Source organism: Porites lutea, chromosome 10 (assembly GCF_958299795.1).
Source record: "Porites lutea chromosome 10, jaPorLute2.1, whole genome shotgun sequence".
In the NCBI taxonomy this organism is placed as follows: Eukaryota; Metazoa; Cnidaria; class Anthozoa; order Scleractinia; family Poritidae; genus Porites; species Porites lutea.
The window spans coordinates 21947300-21970359 of NC_133210.1; the positions used below are offsets into that span (position 1 = coordinate 21947300).

At 39.3% G+C, this 23060-nt stretch overlaps 2 protein-coding genes across 2 annotated transcripts; both read right to left on the reverse strand.

Moving 5' to 3' along the window:
• Window positions 1–2562: 2562 nt before the first annotated feature.
• On the reverse strand, window positions 2563–13139 carry LOC140950877 (uncharacterized). The gene is made up of 7 exons (XM_073400095.1): window positions 13072–13139; window positions 12319–12549; window positions 11664–11825; window positions 10278–10514; window positions 9112–9285; window positions 8314–8550; window positions 2563–2741 (listed from the first exon to the last, which is right to left on the reverse strand). Exons 2-7 carry the CDS (start codon window positions 12497–12499, stop codon window positions 2596–2598), a joined length of 1137 nt encoding a protein of 378 aa, XP_073256196.1. The 5' UTR covers window positions 12500–12549; window positions 13072–13139; the 3' UTR covers window positions 2563–2595.
• Window positions 13004–21733, reverse strand: LOC140949662 (collagen alpha-1(XXVIII) chain-like). Its single transcript, XM_073398811.1, has 7 exons — window positions 21674–21733; window positions 20896–20997; window positions 20410–20423; window positions 16418–16548; window positions 15719–15781; window positions 14101–14694; window positions 13004–13143 (listed from the first exon to the last, which is right to left on the reverse strand). The coding sequence occupies exons 1-7, from the start codon at window positions 21731–21733 to the stop codon at window positions 13004–13006; spliced, it is 1104 nt and encodes a 367-aa protein (XP_073254912.1).
• Window positions 21734–23060: the final 1327 nt, after the last annotated feature.

Genomic DNA, 23060 nt, shown 5'->3' on the forward strand with positions numbered 1-23060 from the left:
CGAAGCTTAATGTACGTCTAATCAGTTCTTGTTTTGCAATAAAGATGCTTTCCAAAAAGATTTTCCAAGTTTCATCCGACGAGGTAGTAGGTAAGTTAAGTAAATTTGTCGAGTTTTCAACTCAAAAACATTTTAAAATTCGATGCTTGTGTGATCAGCGCGCGAAGAGCAAAACATCTTGACTCCGCACATGATTACATACTCTCATGCAAACACATCTCTCGGCCAATCAGAGCGCGCGCGTACTATTTCTTAGTTAATATTTATAAACGTTATTACCAGCTGTGCAGAAGTCTTTAGACTTCTCGTTTTTTTGTTCTTAATATTTTAGCTGATTAGATCTCTTTTCTAGAGATCCAACTTTGACATGCAACAGGAACTTCGTCCACGGTTTTTGCAGTAAATTTAGTATGAAAAACGTTTTAAGGCTTACAAGTATTTTTTTTCATTTTGTCCCTTTACAAGCAATTTATTTGTAAACGTCAAATTACACAGTGCATAAGGAAATGTACCGAAGCTTATTAAATTTTTTCTCCAAAAATGCGGCGCTTAAAACCATAGTAATACCTCTTAGTACCGTATTTATACGGATAAGCGCAACGGCGCTTATTAAATTCCCCCAAATGCGGAGCTAATTTGAGTAATCACTGTAATTTGCAACTTAAGACTTTATTACATTTAGGACAAAATGTTATTACATTTAGGATTTTTTTATTACATTTATGGTCGTTTATTACATTTAGGCCTTCTACAAACGATAAGTACAAGCTAAAGTATAGCATCAAAATTAAAAGTTCAAGTTCCTAATATCAAAAATGACTTCGATTGGTGTCAATGGTGTTGTCTATAAAAGTAAATATAAGGGAATGGTCACTTTTGCGATGAAGGGATCATTAACTGAGCCATCATTCTGCTGCAGTTGGTAAGAACTTAGCATCAAAGCTGCTTTCCTTGCAGTGTCGATACACTGCTTATCTCACGTATTATAATCAAATTAACTAAAGGTAATTTTCATTCTGATACAAGTGTTAGAGGGTTCCTTGACGGGGACAGCTCCTCTAGAAAGAGGACTCCAGGACTCGGGCAAAGCTTTGATACTTTTTTCTTTTTAATGACTGACAGCAACGCAACCTCTTCAGCTCAGTTTCTTACAACAGCTAATCACTATCTGCTAACCATCCAACTATACAACTTACTTAAGAATAACGCAGGTAAGTTCAGGCTTGCTGACCATGAGAGTCAAGAACGCTATCCCGAATGACTCTAGCGAATTTCTTGTTGTTAACCAAAGTTGAATAAAGAAACCTATAAGAAAACCAATGAAAGCAGGACAGCTAAATCCAAGAGGCTCTATCTTAAACCAAAACAGGAACCTGATGTAGATAGCAGTCAAGGTCAGCGATGGTTCCAATGCGTACCCACTTAAAGCACTGACAATCAAACTTAATTAAACCACTTGTAAGCTTAATGACACCTATGTCAATAAACCTATTAAAAAGGTAATAACACTAAAAAACCTAGCTGTTAGCACTTATATTGGTCAACCTTGATCTTCAACCTAAACATAACGAAACCCAACGCGCAAGCGAACGCTCAAGAACAAACAAACTTGTCATCAAAAACCCCTATGATAATGATGTCAAAAAGCAACCACAAAACTACTTCATAACTCAAGGAAAGTTTAGAGGGCAAATCTCAAAAAATCGGTAAGGTTTTAACCCACAAAATTAAAGAGCACGTAAAAGCCTGGAAATTCAAGCGTCCTCTATCGAAAAACGAAGGGCTCTTTCGAACCGAAAATTTGTATAAATAAAGGTCAGCTGCTGTACTACCACATTAAAGTAGAAACTCAAAAGAATCGATAATTCCTTGGTTTTAATTTTTGTGACGTCAAGTAAGAACCGAGAATAAAGCCGACTCGGATTTGTGCCTCGCTGTGCGATCGACGCGCGTTCCATGTGCGATGCCAAATTTCGACAAAATTATCAACTCGCTCCGCAAGCGGCCTTATGGCGAGCACGTTTTTTTCCTTTAGATCCAGAAGTAGCTAAAAGTTGCCAAGAAATAGATAAGTTATGAAGACACCAACTTAGCATCAAGCATAAAAAATGTTTTGGAGTTTGAAATGTTTTCCTTTTATCGAACGATAAAAGAATTAGGTTCGGCTTTAATATGTTATGGAGAATTATTTTGATGAGATCTCGTAGGTAACACTCTCCCCGGACTAGGTGATTCCATAACTGAGAAAGTCGGGGGAAAAATAATGCAGGGAAAATAATTTATCATCCCTCGCGTGACCTAGAAACATTTTCATTGCTGCAGCAATTTTCTATCCTCTAAAGTGGAAGAACAACAGTGCAACTTTTCCAAATATATATCATTCAGCTAGAAATTCAATGATATAATGACATGTTACAAAAAACGTTTGATGTTTGTAAATTGCATTTTAATTTTAGGCCACTCCCAGCTAATTTTAATAGTAGCCCTGTAGTTTCCAAAGGCACAGTGGTGAAATGAGAAAAATTTCTTTCTGAACGAGTACAAGAAAATCAAAACAACGATGGGTTTACTTGCAATACTTGTTTTAATTTTTTCTTAAACTGAGTATATAGCATTGGCATTCTGTTTTCCGACACAAGTGTCATTTGGTTCACACTTTTCAAAATCCTTCGTAACGCACTTGTTTGGAGACTCCTGGCCGGCAAGAGCCTCGCCTGCTTCGGGTCCTGACCAACATTCTCCTACAAAAAAAGACGAAAATATCAACAACTAAATTTAACATATGATGGTTTGGTTGCGTAGCAGCTCAGTTCGTGTCATTACGTTGTTTCCTTAGAAAATAATTTTGTTTTGTGTTACATCCACAGGTACAAATGGGTACCTAAGATATGCTGGTTACATGCGAAGGAGTTAGAGGTGATGTGGATACATAGCACGGAAACAAGGAGAAGTTCTGGTCATGTTATTAAAGCCTCTAGTGTCTTGTTGTTAGAGTTAGGGTTAGAGTTAGGGTTAGGGTTAGGGCAAGGGTCATGTTGTTTCTTGAAACCAGTGATAAACAGGCGGTGTGCGTCACGACCCACAAAGGTTTATGGGTAAAACTGTTTATGTGCCTCATTTCAATCGTGACACGGTCGAGTTCGCATCTCGTGAGAGAGATGAATCAAAACCTGGGATCAAAACACTGCTTCCTTTTCTGAAAAACACTACAGGAGAGAGCGATTTGGAGAACTCTCAAGATCTCATAGTGGCCTCGGATGCTTACTATTGGCTTCATAAGGTAATTTCAATAAGTTTATCGCGATTCGGAGACGGACAAAGGTGCGATTTTAGGCGGCGATTTCCTGCTTCTCAGAAGATAGTGCTGTGCTTATATGTATATATTTAACTCAGAGTGAAAGATATCTGTAGTTCATACGTGGATTTGCTTAAATAAAAATTCGTCCATTTAATAGTAACGTTTTATTAACCCGGTAAGAAGGGGGAGCGGCGAACAAAGAGCAAGTTGAGATACAGCTAGAGAAATCGTGCATCGTCTCTCATAACAATTTTATTTTCATCGACAATTTTATATTATTTTGCAAACAGTGACTGTTTGCAATCCTTATGAGCAAATGAAACTTCTATAGGCAAGGGAAAAACAGACCAAAAGTAGCGCCGCACAGCTAGAGCACAATAGGAGTTTCACCGAAGCTACGGCCGCAGAAACAATCCACGACTCTTGTTTGTACGTTCATTGAAGGGTAATGGGTTCATGATAACCGTCACGAATATAGGGACATTCCATGACCACTTTACCCACTATGAGAAAGTTAATGTTTGGTGTAGTTGGTGCCGTTAGTGTAGTTGGTGTAGTATATGTAGTTGATGTAGTATGTGTAGTTGGTGTAGTTTGTGTAGTATGTGTAGTTGGTGTAGTATGTGTAGTTGGTGTAGTATATATAGTTGGGGTAGTATATGTAGTTGGTGTAGTTAGTGTAGTTGGTGTAGTATGTGTAGTTGGTGTAGTTAGTGTAGTTGGTGTAGTATATGTAGTTGGTGTAGTATATGTAGTTGCTGTAGTTGGTGTAGTATGTGTAGTTGGTGTACTTGGTGTAGTTGGTGTAGTATGTGTAGTTAATAGAGTTTGTGTAGTTGGTGTAGTTTGTGTAGTATATGTAGTTGGTGTAGTATGTGTAGTTGGTGAAGTTAGTGTCATTGGTGTAGTATATATAGTTGGTGTAGTTGGTGTAGTTTGTGTAGTTGGTGTAGTTTATGAAGTTGGTGTAGTTTGTGTAGTTGGTGTAGTTTGTGCAGTTGGTGTAGTATATGTAGTTAGTGAAGTATGTGTAGTTGGTGTAGTTGGTGTAGTTACTGTAGTTGGTGTAGTATGTGTGGTTGATGTAGTATATGTAGTTGGTGTAGTATATGTAGTTAATGTAGTATGTTTAGTTGGTGTAGTATGTGTAGTTGGTGTAGTATGTGAAGTTGGGGTAGTATGTGTAGTTGGTGTACTATAAGTAGTTGGTGTAGTTTGTGTAGTTAGTGTAGTTGGTGTAGCATGTGTAGTTGGTGTGGTATATGTAGTTGGTGTAGTATGTGTAGTTGCTGTAGTATATGTAGTTGGTGTAGTATATGTAGTTAATGTAGTATGTTTAGTTGGTGTAGTATGTGTAGTTGGTGTAGTATGTGAAGTTGGGGTAGTATGTGTAGTTAATGTAGTATAAGTAGTTGGTGTAGTTTGTGTAGTTAGTGTAGTTGGTGTAGCATGTGTAGTTGGTGTAGTATATGTAGTTGGTGTAGTATATGTAGTTGGTGTAGTATATGTAGTTGGTGTAGTATGTGTAGTTGGTGTAGTATATGTAGTTGCTGTAGTTGGTGTAGTATGTGTAGTTGGTGTAGTTGGTGTAGTTGGCGTAGTATGTGTAGTTAATAGAGTTTGTGTAGTTGGTGTAGTTTGTGTAGTATATGTAGTTGGTGTAGTATGTGTAGTTGGTGAAGTTAGTGTCATTGGTGTAGTATATATAGTTGGTGTAGTTGGTGTAGTTAGTGTAGTTGGTGTAGTATATGTAGTTGGTGTAGTTTGTGTAGTTGGTGTAGTTTGTGTAGTTGGTGTAGTTTGTGCAGTTGGTGTAGTATATGTAGTTAGTGAAGTATGTGTAGTTGGTGTAGTTGGTGTAGTTACTGTAGTTGGTGTAGTATGTGTGGTTGATGTAGTATATGTAGTTGGTGTAGTATATGTAGTTGGTGTAGTATATGTAGTTGGTGTAGTATGTGTAGTTGGTGTAGTATATGTAGTTGCTGTAGTTGGTGTAGTATGTGTAGTTGGTGTACTTGGTGTAGTTGGTGTAGTATGTGTAGTTAATAGAGTTTGTGTAGTTGGTGTAGTTTGTGTAGTATATGTAGTTGGTGTAGTATGTGTAGTTGGTGAAGTTAGTGTCATTGGTGTAGTATATATAGTTGGTGTAGTTGGTGTAGTTAGTGTAGTTGGTGTAGTATATGTAGTTGGTGTAGTTTGTGTAGTTGGTGTAGTTTGTGCAGTTGGTGTAGTATATGTAGTTAGTGAAGTATGTGTAGTTGGTGTAGTTAGTGTAGTTACTGTAGTTGGTATAGTATGTGTGGTTGATGTAGTATATGTGTAGTTGGTGTAGTATATGTAGTTAATGTAGTATGTTTCGTTGGTGTAGTATGTGTAGTTGGTGTAGTATGTGAAGTTGGGGTAGTATGTGTAGTTGGTGTACTATAAGTAGTTGGTGTAGTTTGTGTAGTTAGTGTAGTTGGTGTAGCATGTGTAGTTGGTGTGGTATATGTAGTTGGTGTAGTATGTGTAGTTGCTGTAGTATATGTAGTTGGTGTAGTATATGTAGTTAATGTAGTATGTTTAGTTGGTGTAGTATGTGTAGTTGGTGTAGTATGTGAAGTTGGGGTAGTATGTGTAGTTGGTGTAGTATAAGTAGTTGGTGTAGTTTGTGTAGTTAGTGTAGTTGGTGTAGCATGTGTAGTTGGTGTAGTATATGTAGTTGGTGTAGTATATGTAGTTGGTATAGTATTTGTAGTTGGTGTAGTTTGTGTAGTTGGTGTAGTTAGTGTAGTTGGTGTAGTATGTGTAGTTGGTGTAGTTAGTGCAGTTCGTCTAGTTACTGTAGTTGGTGTAGTATATGTAGTTGGTGTAGTATATGCAGTTGGTGTAGTATGTGTAGTTGGTGTGGTTTGTGTAGTTGGCGTAGTTAGTGTAGTTGTTACACAAAACTACACCAAACTACACCACCTACATCAAACTAAACCAACTACACACACTACACCAAACTACACCTACTAAACCAAACTACACCAAACTACACCTAACTACACCAACTACACAAAACTACACAAAACTACACCAACTTCACCAAACTACACCAACTACACCAAACCACAACAACTACACAAAACTACACCAAACTACACTAACTACACCAACTACACCAACTACATCTACTACACCAACTACACATACTACACCAACTACACATACTACACCAACTACATATACTACACCGACGACATATACTACACCAACTACACTAACTACACCAACTACATCCACTACAGCAACTACACCAACTACATATACTACAACAACAACAGTAACTACCTTAACTACACATACTACACCAACTACATATACTACACCAGCTGCACAAACCACTTCAACTACATATACTACACCAACTACACATACTATGCACTAACTACATATAGTATACTAACTACACATACTACACCAACTACATATACCATACCAACTACACTAACCACACCAACTACACATACTACACCAACTACTGTAACTACATCAACTACATTAACTACACCAACTACGCAAACTACACATACTACACCAACTACATATACTACACCAACTACACATACTACACCAACTACACATACTACACCAACTACACTAACTACACCAACTACGCAAACTACACCAACTACACATACTGCATCAACTACATGTACTACACCAACTACACTAACTACACCAACTACACCAACTACACCAAACATTAACTTTCTCATAGTGGGCAAAGTGGTCATGGAATATCCCTATATTCGTGACGGTTATTATGAACCCATTACCCACTGAAGTGAGTGCATTGTATCGATTTTGTTATAAACCTAACCTCACAGTTTTAAAATCCTGTATGATGTCGTCTGGATCTTCGAAAATGGTTTTGTGTTTTGGTAGAGATTTATTCCCTCGCGTAAGTTTACCTGAAGATTTGCATACAAATAGAACACACTGCATGCAAATTATTTCAAAGACAAGCTTTCAGTTTCCGCATTGGATTATGAAAAATGTTTTGCTTCTAAAGGTTATCACAACATTCAAACTTATTTACTCTTCGTAGATTTTTCGTTACCCTCTACACGTCGGCTTTCGCTTAAGTCAGTTTCTCAGCCCGTTTCCCGGCAGTTGTGCTAAATGTTTTGCGTCTAAAGGTTATCACAACATTCAAACTTATTTACTCTTCGTAGATTTTGCGTTACCCACTTCACGTCGGCTTTCGCTTAAAAGTTTCTCAGCCCGTTTCCCGGAAGTTGTGCTACTTCGCTGAGACAATCTCTTCATTCCAAGACACTTTCAACGCCTCATAACGGGGAGACTATCAGGAGTAGACCCGAGTAGACCCCGAAATTTGCAAAGAAGAAAGGTTGAAGAAACAAGTTGACCGCAATAATCCGATAAAACCGCTACCAGTAACCAGGAATGAATCCAAGAAGAAGGGCAAAATTACAATCAAATCATCATGGCGGCTTGCACATGACCGAGCAATTCAAACTTGTCACAAACGTTCAAGAAAGCAAAATATATAAAAGTAACGCAGCTGCTATCAAGATAAAGTGTTCCAACAAATTTCCACGGCGGTATGGTGTCGAAATTACCTACACAAGCTTGGAATAAAGCGAAAATTTCACCACATATACCTCGGAAAACGGCTCTTTCCAAGCGCATTGTGATTGGTCGAATCTCGTGACGCACAGCGCCTGAATGATAACAAAACATTTTCTTCCCATGGGTTTGAGTCCCACACAAGAACCGTTCAAGCAGTCGCGTGAGTCTGTTAAAAATTTTTCGCTTGGCTCATTCAAAAGGAAGCGGCTTGTTTTCTTTTTGAACTAGAGAGAACTGCGTCACCCATAGGTTAATTTGGGTCGAGCGTCAAACCTCACAGGTGCTGGCATTGGTTTCGACACAAGTGAAGTTCAATGTTTGACCCGAGTCTGAGAGTTAAACGACAGTGCAGCATTGTATTTTTACATATACTGTATTATAACAAACACGCCTACCGTAATATTGAATACCAAAATGCGAATATCGCTTTTCCTTAGCTTCTTTTGCGCAGCGACAAACTAAGTCTTCAATAAAGGTGTCCCAGTTGCCCCAGTCAATTGGTTTACCGCTATATATTTTGCTTGACTTGTCACGGTCTGTAAAAATCAGTATTGGAAGCTGTCTGGGTACACCCTTTTTTATGCGATCTTTGTAGCAGCCAACAAACTTAAAGGGCACTGAACAACTTGGATCTGTAAAACAACCATCACTGTGCGCTTTATACGATAATGAATAACTAGATTATAAATTTGACGTTTATACCTCCCCGCCCATTTTTGTTATTCAAGTTACCATCACGGTATAAAGTATTTGGGAAGGTTTTATAACTAAATAGCATAATTGCCCCTTTCATACCGTTTATGATAATAGCCAAGGAAGTCCTTTTCCCCTTTGCTAAATAGTTTTCCCCTTCCGGATTCCTTCAGTCTAGTTAATGTTGGGATATGATAGAACAATCAAGCGCTCAAACACCCTAGGTTTGTTGGGCAAGAAGGCTGAGGAAAGACGCAAAGGACAGATAAAAAGCTGAATCCTTCCCAATGATTTTGAGCATGATTATAGGTGGGCTTGGGATTTTTGTCCAGACCTAGATAGCTCTAGATCGTGTATCCTTGACGTTCCAGCAAGTAAACGTTGCTCTGCTCGCCTGATACGCGAAAAAGATTCAAGCTACTAACAGGAATCAGCCGACTGGAGTAAAAACAGTCTGCTTTCGGATATACATTTGATAATTCACTAGATATCAAATTTACCTTGAGTTTTTGCGATGCCGTATACGTAATTGGCCTTTTGTGTACCAATACATTCCAAGTTGTTTGCATTAGGATTGGCCGCGCATGTCTGATAGTTTCTGGTCAAACATTTGTTATAATCACGCCCAATTTTGTTGTATTGGATTTCATCATCTGGACCTGACCAGCATTCGCCTAATAAAGGATTTAGAATTGATTTAGCGAAGAAGGGTTTTGCAACAGGACGCAATTCTTGATACCGGATGGCACGAAATTTCTGCGGGAGTTTATTTTTGCGGATTGGCGATTTTTTGTATTTTGTGGGAAGTAATTTTTACGATTAAGAAAAATTGGTTTTCCTTGCTGGAGATTAATTTGCGATTTTCAGAAAGTATCCAGTACCCACGTGCAAAAGAAAAAAAAAATACTAAGGTATGCGTACCCTATGTAAAACCAGTAATTCATTGTATACCGTTTGATGTTGAATGTAAGAGGCAAGTTGTGATTAAACAGACACGATTTCTTAGTACTGTATTTTTATATAGCGAATTTTAGTTAGAGAATATTTACTCTGGAGTAATTTTTGCGAAAAAAAATGCTTGCGGTAATTGTTATTTGCGAGAACTTTATTTTGCGGATCGCTGGAAAAATAGCAAAAATTAGAACCCGCAAACATTTAATTTCGTGCCACACGGTAACTCTAAAATATTAGTATTGGCATCTTTAACGAAGTAACAATATTTCATGAGTAAACAGTTATCATTAAAACAGGGTTGTTGCAGACATCAAAAATAATTCAAAACAGTGTGTTGAATTATTTTTTTCCTGTTACTTAAAAACAGTACTCAGTGCGGCTTCGTGGGTTAAACTCGAGTGTGTCTATATAGCTTATAAAGATAGAGAGAATTGAGAGAAATGTGATGGGAAACTGTTACCCTGGTGAACACACTAGAAGTAACACAAGTTAGTCAGATGAAAAAATCATATTACTCCTAAACGAAGTCGAACCTATGTCTTTCTGGTTACTAGTCCAGTACAGGAGCTTGAGGCTCCTGTCCAGTAAAATAGCAATGCAATGCATATCCGGCGATTGTTTCCTTCGTACTAAAGCTCGATCATGTGGCGTGGCCTAATGGCGGATGGCTTGGTCAGAAACAGTACTGCTACTTCATATCAAACAAACTTACCAAAAAACTGCAAACCAAAAAAGCGATAGTTGTTCTCGGCTGCTTTCTCTGCGCATCTACAAACCAAGTCTGAGATATAAGAATCCCACTTGCCCCAATCAATTTTTATGTTGCTATAAAGTAAAGATTTGTGATCACGGTCGGTAAACATCAATTTCGGTAACGGACGGGGAAGCACCTCGTTGTCTTTGTAGCATCCAAGTTTGTGAAAAGTCACTTTACAAGCGGGCTCAGCGACTAAGAAACCAAACACATAATAAAGCCTATTAGTTCAGTACCCCCGCAATTCTGTCCTGTTCTGTCCACCTGGGAATGTTACAATTGTTTTAATCCTGCAATCAGCTTACCATCGCCATCACCGGCATAGGGGTGAACGGACAGGAAGTTTGAGAGAATTAACGTTAGGTTATTACAAACTGCAGTTAGTACGATGCAGGTTACGCTTTAAGCTCTATATAAGCTTGTGGCTATGTTACAGTTTTTCTTTCATTGTCGCGTCCGTTTAACCTCAATAACCAAATAAACAGCGAAAATATTTTGGTAAAATATGGATTCAAATGACATGATGAAACACTTCAAGGTAACTTGCCTGCGTCAACGCAGGCAACAAGGTAACCCAACATTCACCATTCCATTTTGCCTACTTGAAAATTTTCAAGTTTCTTTTTAAATGTCTCTCTGTTCATTGCAGTACTACAGTGAGTACAGTCTTGTTTTTCTGTTCTATCTACAACGCAGGTTTATATACCGTATAATATATTTACGATGTATTAATCATTCAAAATGTTTCGCGTTTTCAATGTGGCTTCAATCCCGCGGGTAATTAATCGTAACCAGCCTGCGCTTATCATACTAGGAAATATGCAAACGATACGCATCCTCGTTTCCAAACAGCGGCACGGCAGCCTCTTACACCAGCTGTTTACGCGTGAATGAATTTTAAAAACGTGAAATAGTTTACACCTACACGAAGTCGAAAAAGGTAAAGGTCTGACAGAAACTGAACGAACGAAATGCAACATATTGCTTGATAAATGTTATCTGTTTTTTCTACCTGTAAAAAAACATCTGTGTACATCCTTAGCGAAAAAGCGCCTAGAACCAGGCAATAGGAGATAAGCGAAAAAGCGCCTAGAACCAGGCAATAGGAGATAAGATTGTTACTTAAAAATATTTTGTATGAATAATAAAACAATAATTGAATTCATCTTTGGTATGATATGAAGAATTACGCGGATCTCAGAGGCTCTTATTCACGTCGGCCCTCTGCGGATGTTATACCCCTCGCAACAGTCGATCAGCATAATTTTTCACATCATACTCAGCCTCATTTTGTAATTGTTAAGAACTAGTCTTGAGCCTTGCCTTATTAGGCACTATGCTTACCTTGTAATTCAACACTATAAACAAAGTTTGTTTCTTTTTCACCAGCACATTCTTCAGGATCAGAAGGATCACACCGCTGCTTAAGGTCACGTGTAATGCACGTATCCGCTAGACCAGCTCTGTTGTACGTGTCTCCAGTGTCCGGTCCGGACCAACACTCACCTACAAGGTTTGAATTGCTAAAGGTTGTTAAATGTTTATTGAATGATACGACGTCCAGCCAGGCCCTTTGGCTCAAACAAACTAAATACTACATTTGCAACGTAACATCTCGAAATATTCGGTAACGAACCTTAACGGAAGGAACATTACATTAGATTGATGGTAACCCTGAACTGTATTTTATGTTGGACGGGCATTCTCACGGGACCACTGTCAGTTAAAAGTTTGTAAGTAGATCCCCTCATTGGTTCCTCTCTAAAAAAAAAGTTCACTAGGTAATTGCAACGGCGCGTTCTGGCGTGTGGGTGCTTGGCAAAGCTCGCGAGCTCGGTATCGACACATCAAGTACGGTTTCCCGGGGTCGATTGTTCATCGAGACCGGTTGACACATCGAGCTCGATGAACCTGTATCGAGCTCAGTTGCCCAAATAACTAAACTGATCCGTTTTACCATAGGAAATTCCTTTAGAAATTGCTTTTAGATTAAACTTACCATAGAACTGGATACTAAAGAATTGATAATTGAGAACTTTTGCTTCCTTTGCACAGCGACATACAAGGTCCTTCAGATAAGAGTCCCAATTTTGCCAATCAACAGGAATATTAGAGTACTTCTTCACTGACGGGTCTCGATCTGTAAACAGTAGTTCTGGGAGTGGTCTTGGGTTTGACATATCATCCCTAAAGCATCCTACCTTTGTATAGACTGCGGGACAGTTTGTAACTAAGAGAGAAAAGTGGAGAGAAGTAAATTTCGGAAATAAAATAACCACCCTAACATCAACTTGAGTAAAATAAGTAAATCGGGTTAGCTTGATATTGCCATCATCATTGCTAGCATTCCGGCTTCTGTGCAATCTACCCAGTTTGCGCTACTTCCTATCTGGAAGACTAGGGGATCACTAGGCTCGATTACCAGCCGCTGTTCGGACCGGACCCGGGGGACGGCGGAAATCGAGCCTAGGGGATCACACCTCGTCTCGTCTCTACCCTTCGTCTAGTTCGGCAAGGGTTGCCTTACAGGGAGTACAAGACGAAAACGAAAACGAAAACGGTGGAGATCCTATCGAGCTACGCTGGCTTAGAAGGACTTACTGACAGAAATACATGTCTTCAAAAATGTTAATCATGTAAATTTCATGGTCGTAAAATCAACTTAAGTTTAGGTTACAAAACATTTAAAAATTACACAGCTCCTGCACTGCTAGAAAGTCACTAACACATGTACGTATAATAAGTTTATTACCACTTGAATCAAATGAAAGATCCAGACTTGGAGGAGAAGGAGAGGAAGAAGAAGGTGGTGCAATTGGGACCTCTAAAAAAGAAATAGATAGGCAGCTTAATCATTTACTCGTTCGCTTATTTAAACTTTTATGAACATTATCGACCGGGTAAGAAATATTCGAGTTTAAACACTACTGTCCCTAGTTAGTGAAATCACCCAAAAGCAGTAGCAAGGATTGCTGTTGCCAAAAGTTTGGAATTGTAAAGAAAAACATACCATAAAAATCAAATTACCGCAGAAACGGCAGTAAAAATATTTCCAGAGCTCAGTTTCTTTTACTGCCTACATGATATTTTTGTATTTTTTGTTATTTTTTACAAAAAAACGCAAGTAGCTTGCCTTGACGTCTCGTATTTAAAGTCTTCTTTTAAATTTTGATCATTTAGAGGAAGTTGCCTGGTTGAGTTTGTAGGAGTTTTCTTCTGCTTTCCTTAGGTCGAGAACCTATCTACCAGAACATAGACAAAACAAGGATACCCTTTCCAAAAGTTGGATGATTGAAGCCTGACCAATTCTCCTGTTTTCTCAGCATAAATACTGGCTAAAGAAACTGGCAACAAGAGGAGTGCACTCTTTATGACGCATAGTAGGGAACGACACAGCAAGTGTGCATAAAATAAGGCGTCCTCCTCATAGAGAGCCAAATATAATGACTGGCCATCTCTTGATCTGGTTTAAGGGAGGTTTCCGTTTAGAAAGAGTTGAGGCTGTATTTATAGAAAAACCAAACCTGGACATTCACGTACGATCATTTCATTAAATTCCATCGAGATACATGGCCTACCAGCAAGCCCCCAATTTATGGCGAGCGAATGAAGCGAGCCGCGAGAAAATGCGAGAGCGAGCGGCGAACCCGCGGCACTCGCTTGACTTCTTGCGACTCCCCCAATGGAGAGCTTGCTCGCATGCTACGAGATACATGAACTCCATGGAAATACATGGAGTTCTGTAGAATTCCATGGAGCTATTTTACACGGGTTGTTTTACCTTTGCTAGTGTTGACTTGACAGAGAGCCTGGCTTAAGATGCCAACCATATCTGGAAGATTATCGTAATTTTCAATACGGAATACATTTTCTTTATCTGGATCGGTAGCCATCAAATTCAACTCCTCATCATTGACCTGATTCCCCACTCCAACCACTATGATGGTTACGCCAGCTGATTCAAGGCTTTCAACTGGCATCTTTAACAGCTCCAGTCCTACCATTCCATTCAGCGGCGTCGTTACACCATCGGTGATTACGAGAAGCCGTTTTTTTCTACCTTGTTTGTTAATCCTATTAAACATCTCAAGAGCTTTATTTAATGCCAGTTCAGTTCGAGTAATACCATTTTGATACGAGTTTCTCACGGTTTCAAGCCTTAGATTCAGAGCATCGCGATCACTGGTCGGTGAAATGGCTTTATTGGCAACCTGGCTAAAATCAATGACCCCTATGCGACTTTCAGGGTTTAATTTAAGTAATTTTTCAGCCAGCGATCGGGTAAAATCCACACTCTTTTCCCAGTTTACTTTAAGCACGCTTCCTGATGCATCCAGTGCCAGAATGATATCAACAGGAGAATTACAAGAACCTTCTGACAACCGAAAACAAAAAGATAAATTTTAGTTCTTCGTGTCAACCTTCTAAACTAGAAAATGACTTTAGTTAGTCTTTGACAATCACGTGAAGCGTAGCCGGAGAAAAAGCCAACGGTAAGTAAACAAAAGGGAAAATGCCGATTAACTACTAAATCGAAGACTACAAGATATCGCTGTATATATTAATGTATAAAGTAAAATATGGCCTCGCACCGAGTATTGTTGACGAACTATTTAAGTAGAAAAGCACTTACTAGTTATTCACTAAGAAACGACTAAGAAACAGTGATTTTGATATTCCTACTTTTACACTATTAACTATGGAAAACATTCTCTTAGATATCAAGAACCTCATATATGGTCGAAACTACATAATAAATTGAAAGGCTCCTCGAATACTGAATCTTTTAAAAAGAACATTAGGAAAAACAATAGCTGCTGTACCCTTTGCAATTCTTAGAGATTACCTTTTATATACCCAGTATTATTTTACTGTACAATTTATACATGCTACATATTTTAATTGTTTACACATTTTTCTTATTATTTCTTATTTGTAAATAGTTTTAATTTTTTTGTTGTTTCCCCAATTAGTTGTGAAAACTAAATAGACTGTCACATTAATAAAGCTCTTATTTTACTTACTTTTACTTTACTTACTAAAGATAAGACTAATAAAAGTAAAAAACATAAAATAGAATATTTTGGACTTCAAACAAAATTGGGACTACCAATGATGAAAAACTTAAATGCAATGTTGAATACCTGAATGATATAAAATACATGAAATGATAAATGAAATTCGTTATTTAAACTGCGGAACAAGCATTTAAACAGAGGGAAGATCCGCACGTTCAGTGGCTACGAAAAGCTTCCGCAAATATCTACATGTTTATGGGTAATTTGTTCACAAGGTCATAATCGATGCAGTGGAAGTATAATCTTTAAGCAAGAGAGAATGAGCTAAGCTTAGATCATTCTCTCTTACTTTAAGTCAAGCGCCACACTTGTTAAACCTACCTTCTGTACTGGATACAGCTGTCTGGCCTGTGAGTTCAAGGACTTCCTCGGGGATATTTTCAACTGAGATAATCAACAAACAAACAAATCATGAGGGTCCGAATGGGGTTGACCGACTAGGGACAATAGACGAAAAATATAATTGGCTACCGACAAAACGAGAAAAAAAATTACCTCCTAACGACAGGGAAAAAATTAACCGACTACCGACATGGTCCAACATTATTCATTAAATTACTTGTGTCAAATTGTTATGAAAACCAGGTCGTGTAAGTTCGATTTCCGCCTCTCTCCTAGCCTGCCTTGCAGCCGGCCCACGCACTCGCCTAAACTATTTGTATATTCCGTAGACTACGAGTAGTCCTCATTTTTCATCGGGGATAGTAGGCCGAGCGAAACGAGAGCGCGCGTGAAAATCACCCCACGCGAGAAAAGGCGTGTCGTTTTTTCTCGCGTGGGGCGATTTTCACCTGCGCTCGCGTTTCGCTCGCTCTACTATCCCTGAGGAAAAATGGAGACTACTCGTAGTTTATATATTCCGGAACTCGGATGTTGAGAGAGAAAATCACTCGCAATTACACTAGTATATCTTATATAATAAAATAATAATAATAATAATAATAATAAAATCTTTCGATGTTGAATGGCTGGAAAATGGTTTGGGCAATTTTTTTCCTTCAATTTCCGGGCATTAGATACCCTCCGGGGGAGCATGCCCCTTCCCGTTAAAAGTTTGCGCCTCTCTCAATCGATTAGGAAATCCGTCAGTATTTATCCTAGATCCGCGCCTGATAAACACAGAATCTTTGCGACCTCCTAATATTCTCTCACTATAAACCAAGAGAGGATAAAGGGGACAGAGAAGACATACTCCATACACACCCTATTCCAAAGATAATTTGTCTCGAGTTATTTTTAGAATCGGGATAAAGTTACCTCGCGCGCTGCGTGGATGTTTCGCGGCGGTTTCGCATGACTAAACGCCGTGCAAAACATGTCGGGCGAAAGGCAATGAAAGCGTAAAGAGATCGAGAGCATTTCTGAATATTGAAGCGAAATGAGTGGGCGCTCATCTGGGAAAAGGGAATCGCTGCAGTCTTTGACAACCCGTGAAATCAGTTTAACTCGAAGTTGTCGTAACTTCAGTGCTTTAATAAAATGAGAAATTTCGCCGGTCTATTGAAACCGGTTGTTTGTATATTAAAGCAAGTAGGACGCCAAGTTTTATTTTTGTTGAATAATAAAAGACAAATAAAAGAATAAATATCAAAGAAGAAATTGCTCTCTTCAAACTGTAAGTTATAAATTATCCTGAGAGAATATTCAGTGTGTTGAGGATTTCCCTGCTGTGCTGTTAGCTCTATACCGGAGAGGAAGGGCGATTCTTTTTTAATTTCCGTTTTCGCTGACACAGCTTTAGCAGAAATCTCTCTTTAGTCGTTTTCGTCGACAAAACAAATAGCAATTTCGCTCTCCGCGTCTTCCGCCATTTTTTTCTGCGTCAATTCGTGAAGGACGCGTGGCTCTGAGCGTGGGTCATCCACGCGGAACACATTCGCGCTATGTGATTGGCTGTTGTCTAATCCCCCTTGGGATCTATGGTCTTAAAAATAACTAGAAACGAATTACCTATGGAATAGGGTGTGTATAGGGGATGCCTTCTCTGTCCTCTTTATCCTCTCTTGTATAAACGTATTAGTCCATCTCTTACCTAAACACGCTTCGTCCAACTATTAAATTTATATCAAACTGCTCATTCAAATCTGTCTCCTTTCTCTACATCAAGGGATCCCTCGATGATGATATCGATCATTGAAATTATTCTTGGTACTAAACCTTCAGACGAACATGTCACCCCTCACAAAAAGCGGTTCTCCATTCCGCCTTGCCCTGAGAATACGACGAGACATTCAAACTGCGTCGTAATGAATTAACACAAGCACAATACACCTTAACAGACGTGCATACAATCTCGGTCTCCTCAACCGGGAGATACAACGTGTTCATACGATCACACACACCCACACATATCACCCAGCCATTCGCTACATTCACTCATCCACCCAACTTTGTGCTACTAAATTGTTTAAATATAAACCTATTTCAATAAAGGTTGCTTTGGGAATCGTCTTTGGTCTTTGAAAGCCATTGTTTGGTGGTCACTCAAGCAAAGCATAGCATTGCATTCTGTGTTTCAATGACCAAATCCCAAAGCAACCTTTATTGAAATAGGTGTATACCTCTCGTTGCCTTCCTACGTACTAACAAGCCGGAAATCCGCTTAGTGGACTTCCCGTTTTGAACCAGAGCTCTCGATTAATGTTATGGTATTATACAAGTCCCCTATTTCCCCGCAAGATCGTCGAGAACGAGCGCTACAGGCAGCCATCTTGACCGGGTCTAGCTTTTTAAACTACTTAAAGGGCGGGGGAAGATTTGGGAACCCCGTGGCCCGCCCCCTCGGCACATTTGAAACCAATTACAAAATGGCTGCCAGGGAAGTTAAGATGACCACTCGATCTCGACGATCTTACGGGAAAAAGGGGCCGGTGAATAGTCTATCAATGTCATAACTGCTGGTAACTAATTATTTTATCACGTTAACTAAAGGCAGTTGTAATAAAACAGTCATTTCTTTAGGTTCCTCAGGTTCCTCGGTTCCACGGTCTGCAGTTCCTCAGATTAGTCTTACCCCAAATTTGATATCGTCCAGAGGTAGCAGTGAGTTCAAAGCATTCCACAGTTAAGGCACGAGCCATAAATCAGTATCCGCGGACGTCCCGGGAAATAGGCTTCAGTCACTAAAAATAACTGTACTGAAACCCGGCCCATATTAGTCTCACTTGACCACTTATTCTCTCATGATTACTTCGCTGGTCTTTGAACTGGGAAGAACTGACTGAAGACAGATTACAGTGTAAAGTGTCGCAGCCTCATCAGTGAGGGTGCTGAGCCAGCAGATGAAAAGCGTCCGGGAAAAACGTCTAATGCGTAAATCCCGCTCTCAGTCATGCAGCATCTCGTCGACCTCTGCTGACATCATGTTCTTCACTTGTGGCAGACACTTCGTGCTCGGATTGGGCTCCTCAGCCACCTCCAAACTCACAAAACGTGAGTAACGGCGTCATGGGAGAAGTCATGATCATCGGAATGAAAACAAATTCAGTATAGAAAGATTGGTGATTTTATCGGCCTTTGCAATCAAAGGCGAAATAAACGATCGCGTATAAAAATTAAACAAACCAGATTTTATTGAGGTTCCATTACAATCAAATGATGTATTGACGATGAGTCAAGAAGTTTTTTACTTTCATAGAGTTTAAACTGTGTGAATTAAATGACGAATATGAATAATTAGCTTGTTTTGTTAATCATTAACCGAGACTTACGGACAACCAACGAAAATCGAAAATTTAACCGACAACCGACACAGTAATGAAATTTTTACCGACAATAGTAGACCCCCCCTCCCCCCTTTCAGACCCTGAATTATAATTACAATAGTGTAAATACAAAGAGACGGTAAAATAGAAACATTTCCTCTTCGCTATCTTTGCTAGAAGACAACGAAAGTCAGACAGAACAAGCTGCTGGAAGTGGTCAGGGTAATAAAATTGAAATTGATTAATCGGTAGCCGGGAGTAAAACCACCATTGGAGCACACTAGGGAAAAATAATTCAACCCCATGAAGCAGTAACATGTAGACTTTCTATCAAAGCCACAGAAGCTTCAACAAGCAATTTGTTTTTCGTTTGCTGTTTACATTTGGATATAAGAACATCAGGAAAAGGTTCCTAAAAAAGCCCTATTAACTTCAAAAACAGATCATGTCAGTCTGGTCAGTTCATTCATCAATGTTTAATGCAAGAGGCGGATTGACTTCCCATTTGTTACAGTCTCAGTGGTTTAAATATCTTTTTAAACCGAACGTTTAGTTAACGAAAACCGTATTTTTGTAATTCAACCGGTTTCATTCAAGTTACAACGAATGAAACCGCGATTAAGTATAGCAGCAGGTCATCAGCTCACGGTCCATGGCAACTGGGAACCACTATGCACGAGAAAAGGAAGTGAAGAGTCTGCTATCATCTACTGACTTAAAATGCTCTTTTAAAAAATTAAGAATTTCTGAAGTAAAGGGTTTTTCGAATAGCTCTTTAGTTTCGCAATTTGGGTATTTCTTTAACAGTCAAAACTTCTACCCTGAGAGGATGAGAGTTGTGTGCCAGTTAAAACTTTAATACACGAAAAACGCCTTTTTCACTGAATTTTCAAATCAGTGATGTGCTGTTGGCCCCTGCGGTTAGACTAGCTTGTCTTGTCCACTAATGTAATCTGTCTTAAAGAGAATTGCTTGAAGCTTGTCAAACCTTCCCAGTATCTCAATTGTGCTTTTAATAACACTACGGGCTAAAATGAACTGACTTTACCCTGTTATCTATCTGAATCTATCCTGGTATCTCCTAATTTAAAAGGCACTGATAAAATTTGTTATCTATGAAGAAGGGGGGATTACCCTTATCTAAAACAAATAGCAAACGAGCTGTATTTTCGTTTGTCCGTCTGTTTAATTGCTGCAATTAGTCACCAGATATCAAAGATTTTAAACCTAGACAATGAGATCGAAAGGAAACGAGTAACCAAAAATATAATAATAACAAAGACAGTAAATAACAAGAGTGTAACTTACCTGAATCCATCGCGCTAAGTTGCGAAAAGGTGGCAAGTATTAAAAATAGAACAGTTTGTACTTGTTTCGGGAATGCCATTAATGAATATCGGTTGAATCAACACGAAACAGGCTTCTTTTTAACGGTTGTGAAGTAGTTAACAGTGAGGTTTATGAAACAATTGAAAACAAAAAATCATTCAAGAGTAAACATATCTCACTATTTTATTACAGGTTATATGACAGTTATTGGTCAATAACTAGTAAAAGTCGAAATAACGGGTAATTTGACTTCCAGATAATTAAAAACGATCAAAACGAACTTAATTGAAAATTGCTTGTGGATCACGTAATCTGATCCCTATCAAAGTAATTTGAAAAAATAATAATAATAAAGTGGCGCTTAAGATTTAAATTTTATTCTCTTAGCCTTACATGCAAGAGCCTAAACGGGCTACAATTGTTGGTTTTCTATAATTGACCATAATGTAAACAAACTACAAGTACCTGTCTCGTTACGACTTCTCCATATTCATCTTTAAAGGTTTTTCGACCCTGATGATTAACTCGGGCAGCTCTAAAAACTAAACTTTTTCCAAAAAATGTGAACTAAAAAACATTCAAGAACCAATAAATTAACAATTTGCGTTATATCGGTTTTCCTATGCATTTTGAACCAATCTCGTTCTGTTATAGTAATCGCTCCATCACGACCATTTTAAGAAAAAATAGAGGACTGTAACAATCTATTGATCACCGCAAGAGAGCTTTCTCCTCTCTTGATAACCGTTAATACTAGAAATACGTGTATCGCGGAACCTCGCGAAGCTCGGGGGGGCCCATAAGGGGTGGGTGGACAGGAGAGAAATGAAGTAAATCGTCACCACCCCCCCCCCCCCCCCCCTTCCACGTCCTCTGGTAAAGGCATCCGAGCAAGAAACTACATCTTTCGCCGCCTTTCATAGCTTTTTTTTCTTCGTTAACCACATGGGTCGGCATTAACCGCCAAATTCACGATAATTTAACGATCCTTATAGATTCACAAGCACTGACAAGAGGTTACCTTCACCTTAGTCAAGCCGAACAGTTCAGCACTATCTATAACTGTAGATTTAACCCCTACGTCACCGCTACGTTCTCTATCATTGAAATTAAATTGACGTACGGACATTTTCCCAACGACTTCAACCTTATTTATGTTAGATGCTTCTTGTAATGGATCTTAATAGCTGTTCAGTCGACGGACTTATGGGTAAGTTGCCCATGACTACCCAGAAACGCACACCTGTTCACCCCATCGTCCAATGCCTTCATAATGAAGACTCGGGGCTTCAGGCAGTGCCATCGCTATTGCCCATGCGTTATCATACGTCACTTCATCTCTTTGGCTGGTTTCAGTATTAATATTTGCTGGAACTTGAACTTAATAATAATAATAGTAATAAGTAGCCAGCCAATAGCCAGCTCGGCTATTTGTAATTGGTGGGAAAGAGATCGTGTCAACAGGAGGAACAACACAGGGCGATCCGCTTGCTATGGGTCTATATGCCTTAAGCATCCAGCCTTTAATTACGAGTCTACAACCAGCGTCCAGTGTTAAGCAATGTTGTTTTGCAGATGATGCTGGTGGAGCTGGCTCCATTATGGAAATTAGGACTTGGTGGGATGCCCTTAGCACCCTTGGTCCAGATTTTGGTTATTTTGCGAACGATAGGAAATGCTGGATCATCGCAAAACAAGCTAAGGAAGAAAGTGTCAGGGAAGCTCTCAAGGATACGTCCATTAACGTTACAGTACAAGGGCAGAAACACCTTGGGGCGGCAATAGGATCAAAGGAGTATTTAGAGGAACATGTCAGCCAAAAGGTGACCAATTGGATCAAGGACATATAGCTAAGTTAGCCGAATTTGCTCTATCCCAACCACAAGCGTGCTACACAGCCTACACCTTTGGCTTGAAACATCGGTGGACGTACTTTTTAACATCTTTGCCGGACATTCAAGATCTGTTAGAGTCATTAGAGAATGCAATATCTCATCTGCTCATTCCTGCGATTACTGAGCGCAAGTGTAATCAGCTGGATAGGAATATTCTAGCGCCAGTTCGAGATATCCCCTCCACGTGTGCCTGTGGGGAAGCCTTTACAGTTGATCACTCTATGATTTGCAAACTAGGAGATTTTATTACTCAATGCCACAACGAGCTAAGAGATCTCGAAGCTGAATTTCTGAGTATGGTGTGTAGCGATGCCGAGATCGAACCAGTACTTCAAGACATCTCCGGCGAGCATTTAAACAGAGGATCTAACAAAGCTCAGGATGCGAAGTTAGATATCCGCGCGCGTGGCTTCTGGGAGCGACATCAATCAGCATTCTTCGATATGAGGGTCTGTAACCCTAATGCTGTATCGTATAGGGACCTAGAGCCACAACAAATTTATCGTATCCATGAGAACGAGAAAAAGCTTCTCTACTCAAAAAGAGTCCTGGACATCGAGCATGGAACATTGGTCTTCACCACAACTGGCGGAATGGGAAAGGAGTGCTTGATGTATCATAGCCGTTTAGAACAGCTGATTGCCATCAAAAGAAGGGGAGCAGTATGCCAAAACCATCTCATTGATCAGAACCAGTCCAAGTGTAAATACCAGTGTATCACCCGCAAAAAATCAC